A 23,585-nucleotide genomic window follows, 5' to 3' on the forward strand; every position below is an offset into this window, starting at 1 on the left:
TGGACTAAACACTCCAATCAAAAGACAAAGCATGTTAGAATGGATAAAGAAACAAGACCTGTCTATACGCTGCCTCCAAGAGACTCAAAGAAATGGAAAGACATCCCATGCTCATGGATTGGAAGAACATTGTTAAAAATGTCTATACTACCCAAAGCAATCTACACATTCAATGTGATCCCTATCAAAATAGCAACAGCCTTTTCACAGAGCTGAAACAAACAATCCTAACATTTGTATGGAACCACAAAAGACCTCAAATAGCCAAATCAATCTTGAAAGAGAAAGGCAAAGCTGGAGGCATCACAATTCCAGATTTCAAGCTATATTACAAAGCTGTAATGATCAAGACAGATGGTATTGGCACAAAAATGAACACACAGATCAATGGAACAAAATAGAAAATCCAGAAATATACCCACAATTATATGATCAACTAATCTTCAACAAAGCAGGAAGGAATATCCAATGAGAAAAAGACAGTCTCTTCAACAAACAGTGTTGAGAAAACTGGACAGCTACATGCAAAAAGAATGAAATTGGACCACTTTCTTACACCATACACAAAAAGAAATTCGAAATGGTTTAAAGACCTACATGTGAGACCTGAAATCATAAAAATCCTAGAGGAAAATATAGGCCATAAGCTCTTTGACATTGGCTGTAACAACTTCTTTCTAGGTATATCTTTTGAGGCAAGGAAAACAAAAGCGAAAGTAAAATACTGGGACTACATCAAAATAAAAAGTTTCTTCACAGTGAAGGAAACAATCAACAAAAAACTACAAGGTGACCTACAGAATGGGAGAAGATATTTGCAAATGACCTATCTGATACAGGGCCAGTATCTAAAGTATATAAATAACTTATAAAACTCAAAGGCCTGAGAGCAAATAATCCAATTAAAAATGGGCAGAAATCACAAACAGATATTTCTCCAAAGAAGACAAACAGATGGCCAACAGACACATGAAAAGATGTACAATATCACTTACTATCAGGGAAATGCAAATCAAAACTACAATGAGATACCACCTCACACTTGTCAGAATGGATAAAATCAACAACACAAGAAACAACAGGTGTTGGTGAGGATGTGGAGAAAGGGGAACCCTCTCGCATTGTTGATGGGAATGCAAACTGGTGCGGCCACTCTGAAAAACATTATGGAGGTCCCTCAAAAAGTTAAAACTACCATGTGATCCAGCAATTGCACTACTAGGTATTTACCCAAAGAATACAAAAACACTAACACAAAGGGATACATGCACCCCTATGCTTACAGCAGCATTATTTACAATAAACAAACTATGGAAACAGCTGAGTGTCCACTGATTGATGAATGGATAAAGAAGATGTGGGGTGTGTGTGTGTACACACAACATACACACACACACACACATAAGAAGTCACTCAGAGAAAGACAAATACCATACGATTTCACTCATATGTGGAATTTATGAAACAAAACAAATGAATAAAGGGGGAAAAAGGAAAGAGGAGTAAACCCAGAGTCAGACTCTTAATTACAGAGAACAAACTGATGGTTACAGGAGGGGTGGATGGGTGAAATAGGTGATGGGGATTAAGGAGTGCACTTGTCATGATGGGCACTGGGTGATGTATGGAATTGTTGAATCAGTATATTGTACACCTAAACTTATGTAACACTGTATGTTAACTAACTGGAATTAAAATAAAACTTAAAAACAAAAATAAATCTGAGGGCCTCATATTACAAATGAGAAAATTCACTTTCAAAGTTGCCCTGAGGGGTGCCTGGGTGGCTTGGTCAGTTAAGCGTCCGACTTCGGCTCAGGTCATGATCTCACGGTCCGTGAGTTTGAGCCCTGCGTCAGGCTCTGTGCTGACAGCTCAGAGCCTGGAGCCTGTTGCAGATTCTGTGTCTCCCTCTCTCTCTGCCTCTCCCCTGTTCATGCTCTGTCTCTCTCTGTCTCAAAAATAAATAAACGTTAAAAAAAAAATTAAAACAAACAAACAAACAAACAAACAAAAAAAACAAACAAAAGTTGCCCTGAATTGCGTAGGGACTGTGGCTTAATAATACCTGGTCCCAGGGGCTCCTGGGTGGCTCAATCGGTTAAGCATCCAACTTCAAATCAGGTCATAATCTTGTGGTTTGTGGGTTTGAGACCCACATCGGGCTCTGTGCTGACAGCTCAGAGCCTGAAGCCTGCTTCAGATTCTGTGTCTCCCTCTCTCTCTGCCCCTACCCCACTCATGCTCTCTCTCTCAAAAATAAACATTAAAGGGGCGTCTGGGTGGCTCAGTCGGCTGAGCGTCTGACTTCAGCTCAGGTCACGATCTCACAGTTCGTGGGTTCGAGCCCTGCGTCGGGCTCTGTGCTGACAGCTCAGAGCCTGGAGCCTGTTTCAGATTCTGTGTCTCCCTCTCTTTCTGACCCTCCCCCGTTCATGCTCTATCTCTCTCTGTCTCAAAAATAAATAAACGTTAAAAAAAAAAAATTAAAAAAAAAAAAACATTAAAAAAATACTCCCCCACCCCCCAGCTAATGTCCAGCTTCCCTATGGACTACACTCACCCCAAATAGGGCACATCCCAGGGGCACTACAACTAAAGTGGTGTAACTACTCAGAGGAAGAAGAGAAGGCACTACCTCTGAAAAGGGCAAAGTTACAAATACTTTATTGTAAAATAAATACTTACAGCTCAATTCAAGAAACACTCTGCCAGCCACACCTGACACAAAGACTTGGGTCTCACCTTGAAACCAGAGGACACAGAGCTAGACTCACTAGTGGTGTGTCTTGGGTTCTCTAACACCCTTGAAGGTATGAGTCTTCAACTGTAAGTCAGGGACAATATTACTTATCTTACAGAAAGAGAACATCAGTGACATACTCAAGAGCATGTTCACTTAGAGTGGTGATATTCCAAGAACCAAACAGCATCATAAATGAGCCACTCATCTAAGTCAATATTATTCTCACAAGACACTTATCCTAGTTCATCACTCATTAAAATAAAAAAAAAACACATTAGATTTTTGAACTGGATTCATGGTATTCCATAATCTCACAGGTACAAACACTATAAACTGCATTGCAACAAAATGAAGTAAAATGATGGTTCTGAATACAATATTCAACTCTGATATCATAATATATTGTCATTCTGCTTTTTTTGGTCCTTAAAAAAGTATCATATAAGATGAACAGTCAACATCGATGTCACTCACCCAAATTTTTGGCAGACTTTTTGTTAGAATCCAAACAATTTAACAAAAATTACTAGTTTAGGGCATAAGAATAAAAATGACACAAACGTAATTTGTCAAACTGAGGCTGAAATCTGCAGTTCGGTCGCAGCTGATCACTTTTAAAAGAATAATCAAGTCCAATTCATCTAATCTTTCTTTTCCTCCAAATGGGTACAGCAGATGACCCTAGACTGCTCACGCCCCTGAAGACACATGAGGTGTGAACACAGACCCCACGGCCCTCAGGATCTTTGCTGTACAAGAAGCAGTAACACTGCTGCCTGAATTCCTGGAGGAAAATCAGTATAAAACCAAAACCTGCAGTATAAAACCAAATCCTGAGCCATTAACACCAGGATGGATGCACACTGTGTTTGGGCAGCAGGATGGACACAATAGTGCTGGTGAGGAACCGCTCTCTCAGAACCAACACCACAAGCCTTCTTCCCAGGAATCCATCCCTCCAAGGACCATGCGGGAGGCTGGTCTGACACCCCATGGCCAGATGCTGTGCAAATGTGTGGTAAATCACGAGCATCTACCTTTCCTCAAAGGGCCAAACTTCCCTTACGCCTTGTCATCCTCTCCAAATGCTGGGGCAGGGGAGGAAATGGAGGAGAGAATGGAAAAATCACTTCATTTCTTGGTTCCTCCTTCCCACAGGCTCTTCTCTTTTTATCTTAGCATTATAAAGACATATTTTGTGGTCATGCCTAAGACAGGGATTAAACTTCAGAATCAAGCCTAGTTCATAGCAAATCTTTTAGTTAACACAGACCCAAGAAATTTCTATCTTACTTGCCAAAATTTCTAGTCCTATCTTCTAAAACTATATAAAACTTCTTTTAGCTCCAAGAAGGTAAAATACTATACTTTATTTATTTCTTTGTTTTTAAATGATTGAATTTTACTAAACATAACTATGATATATTCTGAGTAAAATGGCATCAGTGTAGTGGCATCAGTATAGAATGTGAATTCTATACCTGTACACTGTATTCTGGTTGTTTTAAGTTCTCTCTGATAATTGCTTTCTTTTGTTCCCCTAAATAAGACTTTTCACTCGTCTTTGATACACACTTCAGGTGGTCAGCTTCGGGATAGGTTTCAACACTGATTACATTTTAATTTCAGAAAGGGGGCATAGAGTACTTATTCTAATACTTCTAAAAATCCTCATGCCTTTCTGGAGGGGCAGAGGAGGTGGGCAGCCTACACCAATACACCAGCCAGAATCACAGTGTTTGCCCACTTCCAAAGGCGTAGTCCTAGCACAATCAAGTTCAAGTTACCATCTGTAGTGACAGCAATGAAGGCAAACAAGAAGACAGAAATGAAAGGTTCACACTCTAAAGAATAGATTAGGAAAGAATGGGTTAGAAGCATCTCTTCTACTTCTCAGATCAGCTGACATCTAAAAGGATGTCCTAGTGTAGGTGATGTGGGGTAGCAGCCCCTCAGCTCCTGACCTGTGTCCTAGCCTCGACTGCCCTGAGATTCAACACATGTACACAGGTCTACACCTGTTGCCAGCTACACTTGACCAGCAGCTCAGAGCATGAGAACAGCTTTCTCTCAGGGTCCACAGAGTGTGGGTGTCTCCTGGGCATGGGACAGGAGCAGAGTCTGTTAATTGCTTGGGCTTCGTGTCCCATCATAAGCATCACCTGTCTGACCAGTGGGGTTTCCCAGAGGCAGCACTGAGTCAGGTGCTTTATCTTCCACCTCCCTTCTCTGAGGCAGTGCTGCTGGGGACTCCTCTGCAGGCGAGAAATCTTTGGCCAAGTGGGAGGAAGGGAGAGACTAGGGACATGTGGCCCCCTGCTTGTATCTCAACAGCTTCAGTCTCCTTTCCACCCTCCCTGCCTCACTGGCCATGCTCCCAAAACTGCTGGGGTGCCCTTCCCTTGCCCAGGCTCTTGGTACCTGTCTGCACACCAGGGCCCAGTCCACACCTTCAGGCCTCTGTGGAACAAGGCCTGCACTCACCTGCTGAGCCAAGAACTCTGCTCCCTGGCTCAGGCCAGGTGCAGCCTGGGTCACAGCACATGCTCAGGAAACACTTGCTGAGTGAGCCCTGAGACTATGACTGCAACTTGGTATAGGTAGAAGAAAAACATTACTTAATATTTTTAAAAATGACACTCAGTCCCAGAACACAGCAGAAAGAACAATGACATCTGGACTTCTTCACTCCTGGTCATCATCACTAGGCTTAACACAGCAGCCAAAATCCTGACCCTAACAAACGGGGCAATATGATCCTCCAACCCAGCCCACCAACTCCCACAACCTCTGCCTCAGCTGAGTGAGCCATGAAACCTGCCTGATGTGTCCAAAACAGACACCCAGCAGGGCAGCATCCTCCCCCGCTCACAGTAAGGTCTATGACGTGCAGAGCAGACAGACCTAGGAAGAGGAGTGGACACAGGCCCCAGGGATAAAGGCCTCTTCCCTTTAACCCTCCTAAATCTAGCCCTGTCTGACTTCAAAAATGGACACCTCCACCCACCAACTGCCAGAAACCTGGGAAACATCTTTGGGTCTTCCGTTTCTCTCCCCTTCAATCTTTGGGTTATTAGCCAAAGTCCAGTCACATCCACTTCCAAAATACCCCTTGAGTCTAGCTACTTCTATCTCTGTCAATGCCACCTGGTCCAAGGCACCACCTCCTGCCTGGACTAGGATAACATCTTCCCACCTGGCATCATTCTCCATCTGCTCCTGGTTCCTCCCTCAGACCCCGGCCCAAGCTGCCTGTCATACACCACCCCTCCCCACCCCCATCTTGTGACAGAGACTCGGGCCCACGGGGTCCTGTGCAGGGCTGGTTCCTTCTCAGCATCCAGATCTTGTTAGAGCAAGGCCTCTCTAAAAACCAGCCAAGGTTCTATCACAACAGTTCCTTTCACAGCATCCTAGGAATGCTGCTTCTCAAGTGGACATGCCCTTCCCACACACAATGCAGAGTACATGGCACCACCCAAATGTGGAAAACAGAGACAGCATCCATTTCAGCTTGAAGTTCCACATATCCTTGCAAAACACAGGCAGTTTCTAGTTCTCTCAACACTGGTTTCCCCTTCCTCCCAAATATATCCTCTACTTAACCCTCTGGCTTATCCCACTAAGACATCTACCATTTCCTTCTTGGCTGACAGGTTGAAAACTTTAAATGGTCACATTAATTTGTAAAGTGTTATGATGCTGTGATTAAGACAGAAGTGGCCAAAGGGAGATGACATCACAAGCCTGGAGAAGTTGAAGGGAGAAAAGGAGGGTGAGCCAAGGACTTGTCTCTTCAAAAACTAGTCAGAAGGGAAGGCTGAAATTCTGACACCCTCCTGAGAGCCAGCACTAGGGATGTGAAGAGTGGTCCTTTTATGTCATTATTAATAGGCTCACTTCTTCACCTGTGAGAAGAATGTGCAGAAAATATGGAGATGGTACTGCCCAAACTTCAGCCCCTCAGAGCTTTAGAGCTGAATGAAGCAGCAGCTGCTCAGAGCTTTAGGTTCTAAGGCTATAGGCGCTGGTGTCCATGACCAGGCAGGGGCCATGATCCACTTCCCCACACAGCCCACAGGCTGTGTGGAGACCGAGGCTGACACCAACATCAGAGGGAACAGCTTAAAATAACTAGTGAGAACAATGCACACACATCATAAAGTGAGTTCAGAAAAGGAAAACGTTTCTCAGACTCAGCCCTCCCAGAGACAGCCACTTTTTAGCATCCACTAATCTTTCCTCTGGGTTTATCTTTTTGTAATAAGGAATATTCTGTTTGGAGTGTGATCTTTTTTTTTTTTCAACTTAATACAATACAGCCCCCACAACCTATCACAAAATCTATGTAATTACCTGTGATGACTGTATTCCAGTGGACAGTAAGTTATTGGAGTATTACCTGATGGTCAGTTAGGTTGCTTCCGTATTTTTTATGACAATGTTGTTATGACCACCCCCATAGCAGACCTTACTTTATACTTGTCTGATTTATTCCCTTAGCTGTCCAGCTTCCTACAAGTGAGAACATTTAAATATTGATAAACATTTCAGCTGGCTCCCTAGAATCATACAGTCCCATGTGCACTCATTTATTTTTCTTTAATTACTGGTGAGGCCAGTTACCTATTCCTATTTTTTTTACTACATTTTTTGGAAATATCTGCTCATTAAATCTATCTCATTTTTACTATAGAGGGTTTGTCTTTTTTTTATGAAACCCTAAGAGTGCTTTAATTATTAACAAAACTAACCTTTAATAATACTCTTAACTTGTTACAAATTCAGCCACCCTCAGCCTGGACACTTGTCTTACCTTACTAGACAGCAGTGGTTCTGTGGCTTTTGCCAGTTTGCCTGCTTGCCTGTGGTTTCTGGATGTCAACCCTTTTCTCCACGCCCCCTCCCACCTCAGCCCCTCCCTTCGTGGCATCACACCTGGACAAGATATCCTGCCCTCTCTGTCACAGATATGGCCCTGAGCCTATTCCACACTTTCCTGGTTTGATATTTTTAAACCATTAAATCTGCTGACAACCTCACTTATTATAGTGCCAGGAGTGAGGCCAGGCCTAGTTGGACACCTACGACAGCCAGAGGGCTGTCCTAACACTACTATTACTTTTTAGGAAGATGCTAATGGAAGAAAACAATAACATTTCACACATGGCATGATACATCTAAATCACTGCAACTAACATGAATTAAACTAAACTAGAAAATATGCTTCATTGAGAACTTAAAAAATTTTTTAACACAAACACAAAAGAACCTACCTTTGATCCATGTAAATACTGGGGTTGTGCATTAGGCTGTTTATCTCTTTGAAATTCCTGAGAAAATGGTAATACTGTCCGAACAAATCTAAACAAAAAGGATAAAAAGAAAAGAAAAAAAAGAAAAAGAAAACAAAAAAATTTAATGGCACTTCTTTAAAATTCAGAACTTTTCCATTACCCATCAGTTAAATCTTCCTCACAGTTAACTGATACAATCATCACATAGGAAAATTCTAAGAAATCAAAAACCATAGTACGGATGATATAAACACTCTGAAATATGATATACATGTATCCAGAGTTCACAGAGTGAGAACACCCAGGCCCACCACTGCATAAGCAGTCTCCAAACTCTGGAAGACAGTCTGGTCTGTTGGCACCAGGACCATTTCATGCCTAATGCAGTCCATTGACAAGTGGTAATAACCTAGTACTCAGGCCTTGCTGGGCCTCTGGACATGGTGATGACCTCGGGGATAGGAGTGGGAAGGAAGATACAGGCACTGATATCCAGTTACTCGAATCACTAGTTACAAGCTAATGGGAAGAAAGAGCAAACTAAGTACTTATAACCACATTCATTTAGCCAACATACTGGCTTGATAATGGATTAGGAGACCTTGAAAATCAAATGCTTGGATTTTAAAGTGGACATGAAAAGCTTGGCTAATACTTTCATATCAGAAGAGTTCATTTAAACATATAAAACTTTGGGGGCTCCTGGGTGGCTCAGTTGGTTGAATGTCTGGCTCTTGGTATCGGCTCAGGTCACGATCTCACAGTTCATGGGTCTGAGCCCCGTGTCCGGCTCTGTGTTGTGCTGATAGCACAGAGGAGCCTACTTGGGATTCTCTCCCTCCCTCTCTCTCTCTGCCCCTCCCCTGCTTGCTTGCTCTCTCTCTCTCTCTCAAGAAAGAAAGAAAGAAAGAAAGAAAGAAAGAAAACAAAAAACCTTATAAAACTTTTATAAAGAAGCATCATTACTACATGGATTTGCTAACTATTAAACATGAAGCACTTGATTAACACATATTACACTTTAATAAATAAAAAAGGATGTACTTGGCATAATACCACCAGTGCATGAAATGAACATGCATATCTGAGGGGAGTACATTTACACAGAAATGTCATGCTTTTGAGTGTCTGGATTTTGTTGTTACCCTCTAAAGACTGTTGAGTTATATTGGGCAGAATGTTAAAACTGCTTGCAAGTCAGCTGGAACCTTTCATAATTAGGGTGGCATGGTATTGTAAACAGCTTAGGGCTAGTACTAAGGCAGGCCCTTCTGGCAATTCTACTGAATGCATAGGTATTTGGTGAGGTCTCCCCATTCTTGCTGGCAGGGCCTCAGATGGCTCCTAGCTCTGTGTCAGCTCTGGGAATTCTTCAGCTTAGAGCCCCCAAAAAGTTGTTCTTTGCCCATCTTTGTGGAGATCCACAAAGATGGATTTCCACAATCCACAATGCACACACAGTTTAATATTCAAGCAAAGACTAAAGGGCCCCTAAGTTGGTCTCAGGAGCTATTCCTCTATGCAGCTCTCTCTTCTCTCATACTGCAAATCTGCCCCGCAAATTCCAGCTGTCTCAGCATCCTCTGTTTCCAATCTGTCCCTTCTACCAAATAAGACTTCAAAGCTGTACTTGGGACACATCCTTCCACACTGAAGCCCAGAAAGTGCTTCCAAGCAGAAACCCAGGGAAGTCATAGGGCTTACCTCCTTTGTTTCCTTTCCCCTAGAGAAATAGGCAATGTATGAAACAGTGGTTTCATAAATTTTTCACTTGTTTAAGGCAAAAGATATATCCAAACCCTGTTACTTCATTATCCCAAATAACGTTTAAGCACTGTATTTTGACTATATATTTATATACATATGTAATATATAAATATAGTCAAATATATTGAGTATATATACACTCAATGTAAAGATAAAAAAAAATGGAATTCCAGTTAGTAGACTTGTGTTCATGGTGGAAAGGATTAGTAATTTTGAATTTTCTGCATTTTCTAGAATTAAGCAAATGAGTAAATATACTAATAACGAAACAGGATTCTCACTGTAGAAAGGAGTTATAAAAATGGAAAGGGAGGGAGAAAACGAGAATGAGAACTGCAGTGCTGAACTGGAATTGAAGATATTAGTGTGAATTCAGGGTTAGAACATGTAGACAGCTACAGAGAAGCAACCCCCACCCTCCACCACATAAACATTTTATGGGGTTGTGTCCTCTAAAAAGATAATCTGAAGTCCTAATTACCAGTACCTCATAATGTGATCTTATTTAGAAATGGGGCTACTGCAGATGTAATTAGTCAAGATGAAGTTATACTGAAGCAGAGCAGGCCCTTGATCCAATATGACTCATGTCCTTGTAGGAAGAAGGGAAAACAGCATGTGTCTAAGGAGGCAGAGACTGGAATGATACAGCTGCATGCTAAGAAGGCCAAGAATTGCTGACCACCCACCTGAAGCTGGGGAAAAGCAAGAAAAGTCTCTACCCAGAGTCTCAGAAGAAGCACAGCCCCGCTGACACCTTGGTTTTGGATATCTAGCCTCCAGAACTGTGAGAAAATAAATTTTTGTTGTTTTAAGCCCCAAGGTTTGTGGTAATACAGGGACTTAATACAGTACATAGTCAGGTACTCCCTAGCTCTGAACATCAAAAGAGTCTAGAAACAATGACATTCCAGTAGCAATGAGCATATCTAACACCCAGACTTACTTTGTAAACATTAAGCCTAGTTGTAAAATATTCTCCACTAAAAGGAATCCTTGTAGAAATAACAAATTGCCAAGATAGAGCAGGAGAAGTACAAGATGCACCTGGAACTTTTTGTGGTGCAGAAAGTAGGGCAGTGCTTCAAAATGATGTGGATAGCTAATAGGACACCAAAACCAGGTGGAAGGGGCTCCCACTGGCCAAAATGGGGTCAATTTAAGCCACAAAAACCAAATCATGATAATAACAGATTACAATGCTGAGTTAGAATCTGCAATTCTTTACTTATAATAAACAAATAAATATATGCCAACATATATAGCTGAAGGCCAACTAATATATATACATGGAATGATGACATTTGAAAATCACCATTGTCAACCACCATAATGATAACTGAGTTGGGTAAGAATCATCAACAGATGGTAAAACTAGTAGGCCAAATTTTAATGAGGAACAGTTTATTTATGAAGTCTCAACCATCTCTCTATAAATTACTTATAAATTCTAAGCAGAAAAATGATAACATGTCAGCGGAGAAACCAGGCAGCCACCATCCTAACCAAAAGACAGAAGTTAACATCACCAGTAACGGACAAAGTAATGCCCTTTGCTTCATTGTACACTGCACTGAGGACACACCCATTCCTCTGTGGCCTTCCTCCCTCTGAGGCCTGACTTTGATCCCAATCATTGCCTATTTCCAGAGCTATAGCATTTTCACACAATTATCAGCTGTATAGGTTAAATTTAAGTCATAGGCTACCCTAAACCACTTCCTAGAGCCATCAGGCAAAATCACTAATCAAAAATAAGCAACCAGTGAAGTTCTGGTTTCCCTTGAACAGTTCTTAGAAAACCCTCAGGGATGGAATTAAAATACTGGGTGACACAATTCTGTCCGTCTTCTCAGGATTCCAGTTCAGTTCTCAGGAGCCTTGGTGGGCAGAGCAGCCTCCTTACAACACAGGTGGGGCCCACTCACAGCCTCCATGGGCTCTGTGCTCACTCTGCAAACAGGGGTATTCACATCTCATGGGCCAATGGAAGAAATATGCCACAAGAGATGAAAGCACCCAAAGCTGCCCCTTCTGCTCACTGTCATTTACATCAGACATTGTGTGGTCTCAGGTAGCTGAGGGCTGAGGTGTGACCTGACACCACTCCTCAGTTACATATTGGATGCCTCAATGTTCCTCACACAGTTCTACCAGGGTCCTATAACTGACACTGGCCTGGAGGTTTTCTACCCTTCATAGTACCAACTTCCTAACCTGAGCCCTGTCAATTCTGTCTTTGACAATAAGACCCCTACTGCCAGCAGGCCAGGCAGCCTTGAATGGGGGGATGTTCTCCATCATCAGTCCCAAACAGGGCATCCAACAAGGGCCTATCTTGGTGGGCAGGGACTCAGAATTTGATCCATTTCCCTAACTCCACTCTTCCTCACCAAACTTGTGTTCATATGTCTAAAGTATCTTCCAGAAAACATAGCAGTTCAACACAAGAGTTTATGACAAATGCTGGCTTTTCATCATCATGTAATCCTGATCCTCCTCTGCAGATCTTCTACACAGCTCACATCAATTCTGAGGACTTGACCCATTGAACCATCACCAAGGAGACCAGGGCAGTCCAACAGGCATAAAGGAGGCTCAGGGAACACCTTTCATTATTCCTTTTGCAAGATCTCTGAGAAATCCCTTAAAGGAAGACCAAATGCTAGATAATTTTTAAAAAGCCTGGGTAGCTCAGTTGGTTAAGCAACTGACTCTTGGTTTTGGCTCAGGTCATGATCTCAGAGTTTGTGAGTTTGAGCCCCAAGTCAGGCTGAGCTCTGTGCTTACAGCATGGAGCCTGCTTAGGATTCCCTGTCTCTCTCTCTCTCCCTCTACCCCTCCCCTACACACACACACACACACACACACACACACACACACACTCTCTCTCTCTCTCTCTCTCTCTCTCTCCCTCTCTCAATATAAACATTTAAAAAATACAATCTAAAATAATACCAAAAAAAAATCACAACTTCCTGTGTTGCCCAATTCCAACCTCACCATAACACCTTTTTTCAGCCTACTGATAGTGGAGTTCTGCTGCATGTAACCTTCAGAGACACCTGACAAGGCAAAAACAATTTAAGGGAAGGTAACAGAAATTAATTCCAAAGGTTCCAAATGGATCAACCAAAACAACTCTTTGGTCCTACAAACATCAGCCATGACTTATACAGATTTTCAGAAGCAGAAAAGCATATTTATAGTCTAATACAGAATGACCCTCCTTGTGATATATCATGTGGAATAAGAATGTGTATATAATAGCATGCCTAATAGCACTCATTTCTGCAAAATAAAAAAATATATATGTATATCTGACTGTATGACAAAAACTGTAGAAGAAATACACATTTTAAAAAATGTTTATTCATTTATTTTGAGAAAGAGAGAGTAGGGAAGGGGCAGAGAGAGAGGGAGAGAGAGAATCATAAGCCGGATCCATGCCCAGTGCAGAGCCCGAACACAGGGCTTAATCTCATGACCATGAGATCATGAACTGAGCCCGAGTCGGAAAATTAACCAACTGAGCCACCCAAAGAGCCCCAAAACATTTTTTTAAGTGTTTATTTATTTAGAGAGAAAAAGAGAGAGCACAAGCAGGGGATGGGCAGAGAGAGAGAGAGAGAGAGAGAGAGAGACAGAATGTGAAACAGGCTCCAGGCTCTGAGCTAATAGCTCAGAGCCTGATGTGGGGCTTTGGACTCACGAACCGTAAGATCATGACCTGAACCTCAGTAACCAACTGAGCCACCCAGATGCCCCCCCCATCGATATATTTTTTAATGCAAGCAATCTCTAGGGATTTATTTTCCTCCTCATATATGTATATATGATTTCTAGCTTTTCTACAATTATAATGCATTATTTATGTAATAAAAATATATTTTCAGTTAATCCAGACTCTAACAATTTGAAAGATATCTGTTTCAGGAGACTAGACACCTTCAAAGAAGTTAAACAATGATGAGTAGTGTGTAAAGTCTGGTTCTGGTATATGCCCAGCCAGGCCCAGAAGCCCCCTAATCTGAGGAGACTGACTGGGACTCCTCCCCCTGTGGCTCTGGAAGCTATGGTCACGTTCCCACTACTGCTGCCTGGCAAGTGTCAGCCACCTGGGGCTGGTGTGATGGCATAGCCCCATGCACCTTGGGCCAAGCCTGTGTCCCTATAAGGAAATCCAACCTTGAGGTCCTAATAGAAAATGGCAATAGCAGACATGATCAGACCACAGGAGGGCCTCCCTTCTGTCCTCAGTATGTCCTTTGAGACATAAAACTGGGCTTGAAAGTCAGTAACAATTCAGCTAATACATGGTGGGATGTTCAGATCTAGCAGAAAAGCCAAAGACAGTGATTTTTAAAAAGTGGTCATAATACACATACATACACACACACACACGTCTTTGGCACATGCTGACACAGAGCAGAAGGTCAGCTTAGAGTAGAGCACAGAGAACAAACCTGGACAGGTGGCTGCCCAGTGCACAGAGGCCAAGGCAGGGCTGTCCCAGGATTTGGGCCACATCAGGAGGCTAAACCACTTATCAACCGTGCCACCCACATAACTGGCCACTTTTATGTCGTTCAACATAGTAGTAAATGGTAGGTTGGTGAGAGTGTGGCTCACCAACTGATCTTCATACACCCCAACATCCCAGAATGGAAGAAAAATAGAAAGTCACCCACTATATTCCAACATCAGGTAGACTGACAACGGTGGAGATGGTGCAGACCCTGCAGCTATTGTCCACGTGCACCATGAGATCCTGCCCTGACCTACAAGCAAGTGCCCCAGTGCAGTCTCTACATGCAAAGCCATAAAACATGCCCAGGGGCTGGCCTAAGGCTATACTTGCAAAAAGAGGAGACTGGGAGGGCCTGAGTACCCTGGACGTGACAAATGATAGGAACAGGGAAAAAGACAGCAACTTAATGGACAATGTGGAGGCCCAGAGATATCCTGTTTAGGAACCCTTTGGCAAGGGCATCCAAAACTATCCATGAGGTTACATGCTCACCGGTTGGTAGAGCCATTATAGCAGTAGTTGGGCAGGAAGTCGTAATTGAGTTCCCAGAAGACATGGAGGGTGATTCTCCCATATGGCGCTGATACATTGTGGTTGGCCTCCCGGAACATGGCGTCAAAGCTGTCCAGTGTCAGGTACCTGTTTAGCAGCTTGTGGGTCATGCGGTTGATTTCCAAGAGGCCATCCAACTCCTATAGGACCACAAAGACAGGGGTGTGAGGACAGAATTGAGCCCAGCTCATTGGCCCCCATTCCTTACATGGGCAGTGCCATGGTGCTAGGGTGGGCTGGGTAGGAGAGAATAGGATACACAGAGGTAAGGCTGGTGAGCTAGGCCAAGAATATACACAGTGGGGGTCTAGTAGGCCACAGGAGCTTGCTTCTTACACCTAAATTCATTATGTCCTCTCCACTCTTTTGGAAACACCCCTCCTAACCATGGTCACACCTCCAGGGCAATCATCCTTTTTTCACTAAGGAAACCTCTACACTGCCCCCTCACTGGCTTCCAACCACCCCTAGGGCAGAGACCACTAGGATGCATCCACCCCTGCCCTGCTGGCATGCTATGTGTCCTCAGGCATCAGCCTGAGTCAGCCTCTCTTACTGTGCACAGCGACAAAGCACAGTCAGCAAGTGCATTCACAGACAGATTTCTAAACTTCTAATTTGCTCATAAATATGCTTAGGTCTGTGTTATCCACTGTAGTAGCCAATGGCCACATAATGGCAATGAGAACATGGCTGGTCCAAACTGAGGTGCACTGTACATGTGAGTTACACACCAGCTTTAAAAGACCAAGTATGAAGACAAAGAATATAAGATATCTATGTAGTCATCCTGATTCTGTGGAAGAATATGAGGAGCACTGCTCACCCTATGTGGAGATGCTTGAACCCAAGTTGCTGAAGCCCAGTGCTCACTGACGCCTCTCTTGTTCTAGCCAAAACTGTGTCTTTAGTAATGAACAACCTTCCTTGTGTTCTTACATGTTCACTAACAATGTCTGAAGCCTTCATTCTTGGAAGATCTATTTGGTTTGGCATAAAATCCTTAATTCTCATTTCCTTTCCTTGGCTTCTGGCATGAATAGCTGTAGACAAAGCTCTGAAGACAAATTTTCTTTCTCTTATCACTCTGCTCAGATATCCAGATTAATTTTTTCTTTTCCTTTAAAATCTAATACTTCTACAGGGGCACCTGGGTGGCTCAGTTGGTTGAGCATCCGACTTCCAACTTAGGTCATGATCTTGCATCTCATGAGATGGAGCTCCACATCTGGCTCTGTGCTGACAGCCTGGAAACTGCATTGGATTCTGTACCTCCCTCTCTCTCTGCCCCTTCCCCACTCATGCTCTGTCTCTCTCAAAAATATAAACATTAAAAAAAAAATCTAATACTTCCACTGAAATATTCCTTGGTATTGGCCACTTTGGGTCAGTTTTCCCAGGCACATGCCACAGGCTTTTAATATATATTTATAGCATGTACTAAATTTTATCCATGTTTCCTGGAAACACAATTTTCAGGTCACACTGCTTTGGTTTTTCTCTTCGGAGACCCTTGTGATATGTATTGTATGTTGGATCTTCATTGTTAATCTTCTATATGATTTTCTTTCAAATCCTTTTTCTCTGTGTTCATTTCTTTTTGATTTTTAAAATTTTCCTTTTTTAAAAAAATTATTTATTTAGAAAGAGAGAGAGAGGAGCTGGGGAGGGAGGGGGGAGGGAGAGGGAGAGGGGGAAAGAGAGGGAGAGAGAGGGAGAGAGAGAGAGAGGGAGAGGGAGAGAGAGGGAGAGAGAGAGAGAGAGAGAGAGAGAATGAATATCTCATGCAGGCTTTGTGCTGTCAGCACAGAGCCCAACATGGGGCTCGAACTCATGAACTGTGAGATCACGACCTGAGCCAAAACCAAGAGTCAAATGCTTAACTGAGCCACCCAGAGGCCCCAAATTTTCCTTCTTTTATTCTCTTGCCATAGTTAGGTGTAATTTATTCAAGGTTAGGACTATTTGTTCTTTGAAGTCATCTTAGAATTGCAGCCAATAAGAATAGACACTAAAAAACGATACTCAGGATAGGCCAAGCTCGAGTAGTGCAAAGCTTTTGATTTCTATGCAAAAACTGAACCTACTATTGGTTCAGTTTATCATAAGCACAAAATTAAAATTAGCTCCAATCCTTGTGACCAGTTTCTGCTGAGCTTGACAAAGGGGAGAGCACTTACAACTATTGATGTCAGGTCTTCACTTTCAAATCGTCCAATGGCCAGTTCCAGAGACTTATACATGGCTGCTGAAACACGCTGAGTAATCAGGCGATTAAGGTCTATGGATCTGCCCAGGAGCTGGAAGATGGAGAAAGGAAAAAAGAATGAGCAATAAAAAACAAATGTATATATGTATATGTATATATGTATATGTATATCTATATACTTATACACCTATACAGATATTAAATATATCTGTTCCAGAATCCAATTCCAAAAGATAAAACAAATAATACACAAAATGTAAACATTTTAGATCAAATTATATATATAGGTGTCATGATCAAATACTCTACTTTCCTAGAGCTAAAATTCCTTCAGGTCAAAACCATAAAGGACTTTTGTAGCATCCTTTGCTGAATTTATACTTAACATCATGGAGAGAAACTCTGTTTCACCATACACCCTGAAACTCTGGGTCTGTCAGTTAGGACCCCTCACAATGGTGTTCAGGACCAACCCCCACTACAGAGCAGCCTGCACATGCCTAACTTTCACAGTATTACAAGAATGAATAAGAGAAAATTATTCCCACTCTACTTCAGAATCCTAAAAACATATGTGTTTCTCAATATCATTTCAATAACATAAACATATAGATACAATGCTGGTAGAAAATGTCTCAAAATGTGAATGGTAATTATCTGTAGAATTATATGCATTTTTCCCTACAGTTTTCTGTATTTTACTCATTTTTCTGACATACTGTTTTTAAGGAAACAAAAGTAAACACTGTATTTTTTATTCTTTGTTCTGGCCAAGAGAGAGCTCTTCTGTAACACTCAGCTGACAAGTGTTTCTCACCTTCATTCCTTCTAAGTTCTGAATTTTGGGCTCTTAGAGAGGACCCAAGCCCTCTGGGGCCATGCCTTTCCCCAGAGGTAGAACAGGACAGGGTGCAGAGTGCTACAAATCTTCCTCTGTATTTCAGGGTATCCAAAAGAAACTGTCTTTAAAATCTCAACACTTCACAAGGATCTCTCCACAGTAACACAACATACTGACATCTATTAATACCCAGTCAGCTCAAAGAAAACCACACTATTTCCAGTGCTGGCTCCATGCCTCACCATCCCCAGGAGAGGTCTGGCTCACCTGCACATGCCTCTGCTTAAGCAGTGTCTCATAGCGGTTAGATGGCGGGAGATGGATCGTTGCCCCTTGATTCTTGCATTCTGATCGTAAACGTTTATCAAGAAGCAAACTAGTAGAGAGGAAGAGAAGACATTTCTCATATGCTGTGAATTTTAATGGAAATGTCAAGTAACCCAAGATTTCATGTCCAAATCATAAACCACATACCTTCCTGCCATAACCTTATAATATGCAAATATCTGGTCTGCCAGTTTATAAACAAATTGGTCAAAGCATAGATTCACCTGAAGAAAAAGAAAGCATATATTAGATTTTTATTCCCTAAAGATCAAATAACCCAACTTCAAAAAAAAAAATCTTTTGATCCAGCAAATTCCACTTTTGGGTATTTATCCAAAAAAACTAAAGGGGTGCCTGGGTGGCTCAGTCGGTTAAGCGTCCGACTTCGGCTCAGGTCATGATCTCACGGTCCGTGAGTTCGAACCCCACGTCGGGCTCTGTGCTGACAGCTCAGAGCCTAGAGCCTGTTTCAGATTCTGTGTCTCCCTCTCTCTCTGACCCTCCCCCGTTCATGCTCTGTCTCTCTCTGTCTCAAAAATAAATAAACGTTAAAAAAAAAAAAAAAAAAAAAAACTAAAAACACGAACTTGAAAAGATATCTGCACTCCCATGATCACTGAAGCATTATTTACAATAACCAAGACATGGAAGCAACCTAAGTGTCCATTGATGGATGAACATATAAAGAAATTTTGGTATATATATATGTGTGTGTGTGTGTGTGTGTGTGTGTATATATATATATATATATATATATATATATATATAATGGAATACTATTCAGCCATAAAAAAAGAAATCCTACCATTTGCAACTATATGGATGGACCCTAAGGGCATTATGTTAACTGAAGTAAGTCAAACAAAGAAAGACAAATCTCATGTGTGAAATCTTAAAAAAAAAAAAAAAAAAAAAAGAGGGGGGAGGGGTGCCTTGGTGGCTCAGTCGGTTGAGCGGACTCTTGATTTTAGCTCAGGTCATAATCTCATGGTTCATGGGATCAAGCCCCACACTGGGCTCTGCACTGACAGTACAAAGCCTGCTTGGGATTCTCTCTCTCTCCCTCTCTCTCTCTGCCCCTCCCCGCCTAGCACTCACACCCTCTTGCAAAAATAAATAAACTTAAAAAAAAAAAAGAATGCACAGAAAACAGACTGGTGGTTTCCAGAGGCAGGGGTAAGGGTAGGCAAAATGGGTGAAAGTGGTCAAAAGGTACAAACTTTCAGTTATAAAATGAATAAGTTCTGGGAATATAAAATTAAAAGAAAATCTTTTGTTAAGGCAAACAAAGGCAATTATTAGCAAAGAGAGACAAAAAACAACCTCAATTTTTTTTTTTAAGATTATTTGTTTTGAGAGAGCAAGCATGAGCAAGTGGGGAAGGGGCAGACAGAGAGGGGAGGGAGAGAATCCCAAGCAGGCTCTGTGCTGAGGCAGGGCTCAATTCCACAAACCATGAATGAGATCATGACCTGAGCCAAAACCAAGGGTCTGACGCTCAATTGACTGAGCCACCCTGGCACCCCAAGAAATAAACTCATTGTCTAACACCAGCAGATTAAATATATTATGGTGTGGCCAGGAGTGACCACTACACAGCCACTGGAATTATGTCAGAACCTTTCTTACTGATGAAGAAAAACGCTTCATGTCTCTTAAAGGCAAAGGAGTATGAAAAAGTCTCTCTTTATCAAGTGTTCTCAGTGGTTTAATTGTATTTGGGTTCTGCTCTGCCACCAGGCTGTGTGTCCCAGGAACTACTGTGTGTGGTGGCATCCTCTGGAGCATGGCTGGCTGCTCTAAGCACTGAGGTTGGTGAAGACACACAGGATGGATAAACCCCTATGACTCCACCCCTAAAACTGTATTCTCCCTTGCAAATAGGGTTAGCCTCCCCACCCCACATGGTGCTCACAGGACACCATGTGCTCAAAGGGGAACCACTACAGGACCTGCAGGTGTCTGCCCTTAAGAAGCGTTTTTTAGTTTTTGCGAGGAGGCAGAGAAGGAAATCGAGATGCACAATGTAATTTGTTGAGCTTTAAACTGTCTTATACCTTAAACTAGAAAATTTTTAAATTTTCTCCTTAGATTTATCTCCTTAGCTACATGTAGAAAAATTTAATAATTCCACTTATAGGAATTTGTCCTCAAAAAATAACTGAACACAGTTAAAAAATTAGGTGCAAGGAAGTTCATCAAAGCATTACTTACAATATGCAAAACTAAGAAACTAAAATGAAAGAAATAAAATAGGGGTTGGTTCAGTGCATCTACTATGTAGATGCACCTGCTTTAAACTGTGTTTTTAACAGAAGACAGGTGAGGAAACAGGTGCTTATGACATGCTGTCAATCATCACATGTGTAGATGCAGAGAGAAAAGTACAGATAGGAGGGTTCACTACAAAATGTTTATTTCAAAGTTCATTCTATTGTTTAAACCTCCTGTACTATTAAAGAAAATCTGCTTCCTGTAACACTCAGAGAAAAAGGAAATTAAAGTTTGTTAAAGGTGCCTGGGCCCTCACCTCTGCTTCAATTTCGTCGTAGAGAAACTGCTTGTTGAACCTGGTGAGGGCATAGTGTGCGCTGTCATTGTACAGGTCCAGGGAGTAGAGGACGTACCTGCAGAGGGGGCGAGTGGTCAGCCCAGCCTTCCACAAAGGGCTTTTCGGCTCTCACATCCCGTACTCCAAGTGAAATTTAACATTCATTGTTGACCTCTCACATGAGGAAAAACAGTTCTTACTTCAAACACCAAACTAGGTTTTTGTCCAGGATCCTAATGGACTAATAAGCCAGACAATCCCACAGATGGGACACACTTATGGAGGTCATGCCCAGGGCCCATTGGGTCCACAAGGGCCTCCTGTAGCTGCAGCTTCTCATTTATGTTTAAAGTTTCTCACCACAGAATACAGTATTTTTTATAACCACAAAAACAAGTTATTTTCTTATTTCTAAGAATGAACTGTCTGACTTAGCAAGAAAAACATAAAGGTCCCGGGTCCTACAGCTGACCATGACCATGACCAGCATAGCTTTTGAAAGCCCCTTTCCCTCTGCCCCATGTCTGGACAGAAGGCAGCAGCCAGAGGTCTCCAGTAATAAGGATCCTCTGAGTGTACAAGGCCACTCCCACCTCACAGCAAGGGAGGCTGTGTGAGCAGTGGGGTCAAGTTCAACTTCAAATATGCGACAAAGAGGCATGCCAAGGCCTCTGCATTAGATTTCCAGTGTTGTAGAACAGAGGATATGGCCACTCCAGAGAAAGTGGAAGGCCACCCTCCTGACCACCACATAAGAACTGATGTGCATAGGCAAAGACAAAGACATTTGCTCTGTGTGTTGAAGAACCTGCTGGGTCAGTTCCCAATCTTCCTAAGACATCTCCCTTTTCTATTAGTTTACCTTCATGGACCTCATGTTTTCAAAATCTCTGATCCCCTCCGTTGGCCCTGAGTCTTGACCACAAAACAAAGCTGTTCAATTAACACTTTCTCTCCCAAATTCTTCTGGCTCAGAGGCTGTGCCACACGAAAGGCCAGGCCACATCTTTTGCTGATCTTAGCTGAGTCCCCAGGGCCTTACTTGGACATGGTGGGACTTAATGACTTCTGCTATGTTCCAGTTGGAGTCTAAAGCCAAGAAACCCGTTACTTGTATTAATCTCTGAAGTCTTACCCCAAGTATGACAACTTCAAATAAAGTGCTGAAAACAGTCCAGCCCCTTCCTCCCTCTCCCAGCTCCCAAATGCCACCACGGACCCTGGTTACCACAAATAACTAAAACAGGCCCACAGGGCACTCACTCCATCATGGATGCCTCCTTGGTCTCTAGGATGTGGTCCGTCAGGATCCAGGGCATGGACATCTCAATGGGGAACTGGATCCTCCTGCCCATTGTCAGCTCCAGGAAGAACTCTCGGAACCACAACTGTGAAAGGTCACAGCACTGCTGCAGCGTTTCTTGAAGGATTCAAACGACATCACGTTAATCTTCTGCAAGCAGAAAAGACTCAGCAGGACAATCTCAGGTGGGAGGGGGGCATGTGTGAGATGCTGACTCTTTCAATCTCAGCCGTGAGCCATGCGGGAGCAGATATGAGCGGGGGGGGGGGTCACACGGCACCTCACACTAGGGATGAGACAACCACGAAGTGGCTGCAAGCAAAGCCACCCTAGACATTGCACATTCCTGCTCACAAAATGAGAAGATTCAGCATCTGGCCCCTGCTGGTCTGGTATACCACCACCTGCCAATGGGACCTTGTCAACCCTGTGAGCTTCTTTGAGGGACTGGGAAGGGGGAAAATGGCCTTTTTAAAAGGGGAAATAGGGAACCTGGGTGGCTCAGTTGGTTAAGTATCTGACTTTGTCTCAGGTCATCTCACGGTTTGTGAGTTTGAGCCCCACGTTGGGCTCTGTGTTGACAGCTCAGAGCCTGGAGCCTGCTTCGGATTCTGTGTCTCCATCTCTCTCTGCCCCTCCCCCACTCACACTGTCTCTCTCACTCTCTCAAAAATAAGTAAACCTTAAGTAAGTAAATAAACAAATAATAAAAGGATAAACAAAAACCGTGTTACTTTATTTTAGGATAAAGACGCAGCATTACATGCATATTCAATACAAATCTATCTAATGCAAAACAGAAATTTTTTTTAAAAACAATGTTTCCAGGTGCCTGGGTGGCTTAGTTAGGCATCCGACTTCTTGGTTTTGGCTCAGGTCATGATCTCACGGTTCATGAGTTTGGGCCCCGCATCTGCACTGTCAGTGCAGAGCATGCTTGGGATTCTTTCTTTCTCCCTCTCTCTCTGCCCCTCCCCACTCCTCTCTCTCTCTCTCTCTCTCTCTCTCTCTCTCTCAAAATAAATAAACTTTAAAAAAGTTTCCATCATTTGACAAGTGAAAAACAAAAGCCTTACTATTTACTCCAAACCCACTATACTCCCAGCCAAGATAGAGGCTTCCTGCTCTGAGGAAGCTGCTGCAGCACTGGAGTAAACACAGACTCCAAATTGACAAAGGGTAGCCACCCAATGCCCTGGTCAAGGTGATTTGCCACCTTCCACACATCAGTGCTCATGGAGGTTGTTTCTCATATTCATCACTATCTTGTTCTCGAGCCAGGTGACAGATGACATTTGTCTGTGTTTCTAACCTTGTATGGGTTACAAAGGCTTTGCATTCAGGTCACAGAGCCAGCTGCACGCCCACGGCCCTCATCTTTCTAAGGGCAACGCCACATGGAAGGAGCCCTGCCAGCCGTGCATTTAAAGCGACAGGCAAGGAAATACCACGAAGGTTACA

General features: G+C 42.7%; 1 protein-coding gene across 2 annotated transcripts in view; it reads right to left on the bottom strand.

The window, feature by feature from the left end:
- CYFIP1 (cytoplasmic FMR1 interacting protein 1) overlaps positions 1-23,585 on the bottom strand; it is a 106,863-nt gene that overhangs the window by 31,385 nt on the left and 51,893 nt on the right. For both annotated transcript variants that reach the window (XM_007098936.2, XM_042988310.1), the window contains exons 17-23: positions 22,085-22,241; positions 20,801-20,897; positions 18,418-18,494; positions 18,211-18,319; positions 17,074-17,193; positions 14,834-15,033; positions 8,023-8,110 (exon numbers count right to left, since the gene is read on the bottom strand). In XM_007098936.2, coding sequence (XP_007098998.1) covers positions 8,023-8,110; positions 14,834-15,033; positions 17,074-17,193; positions 18,211-18,319; positions 18,418-18,494; positions 20,801-20,897; positions 22,085-22,241 — 848 coding nt within the window. The remainder of the gene's footprint in view (positions 1-8,022; positions 8,111-14,833; positions 15,034-17,073; positions 17,194-18,210; positions 18,320-18,417; positions 18,495-20,800; positions 20,898-22,084; positions 22,242-23,585) is intronic.

The sequence above is a fragment of the Panthera tigris genome, chromosome B3, assembly GCF_018350195.1.
Source record: "Panthera tigris isolate Pti1 chromosome B3, P.tigris_Pti1_mat1.1, whole genome shotgun sequence".
In the NCBI taxonomy this organism is placed as follows: Eukaryota; Metazoa; Chordata; class Mammalia; order Carnivora; family Felidae; genus Panthera; species Panthera tigris.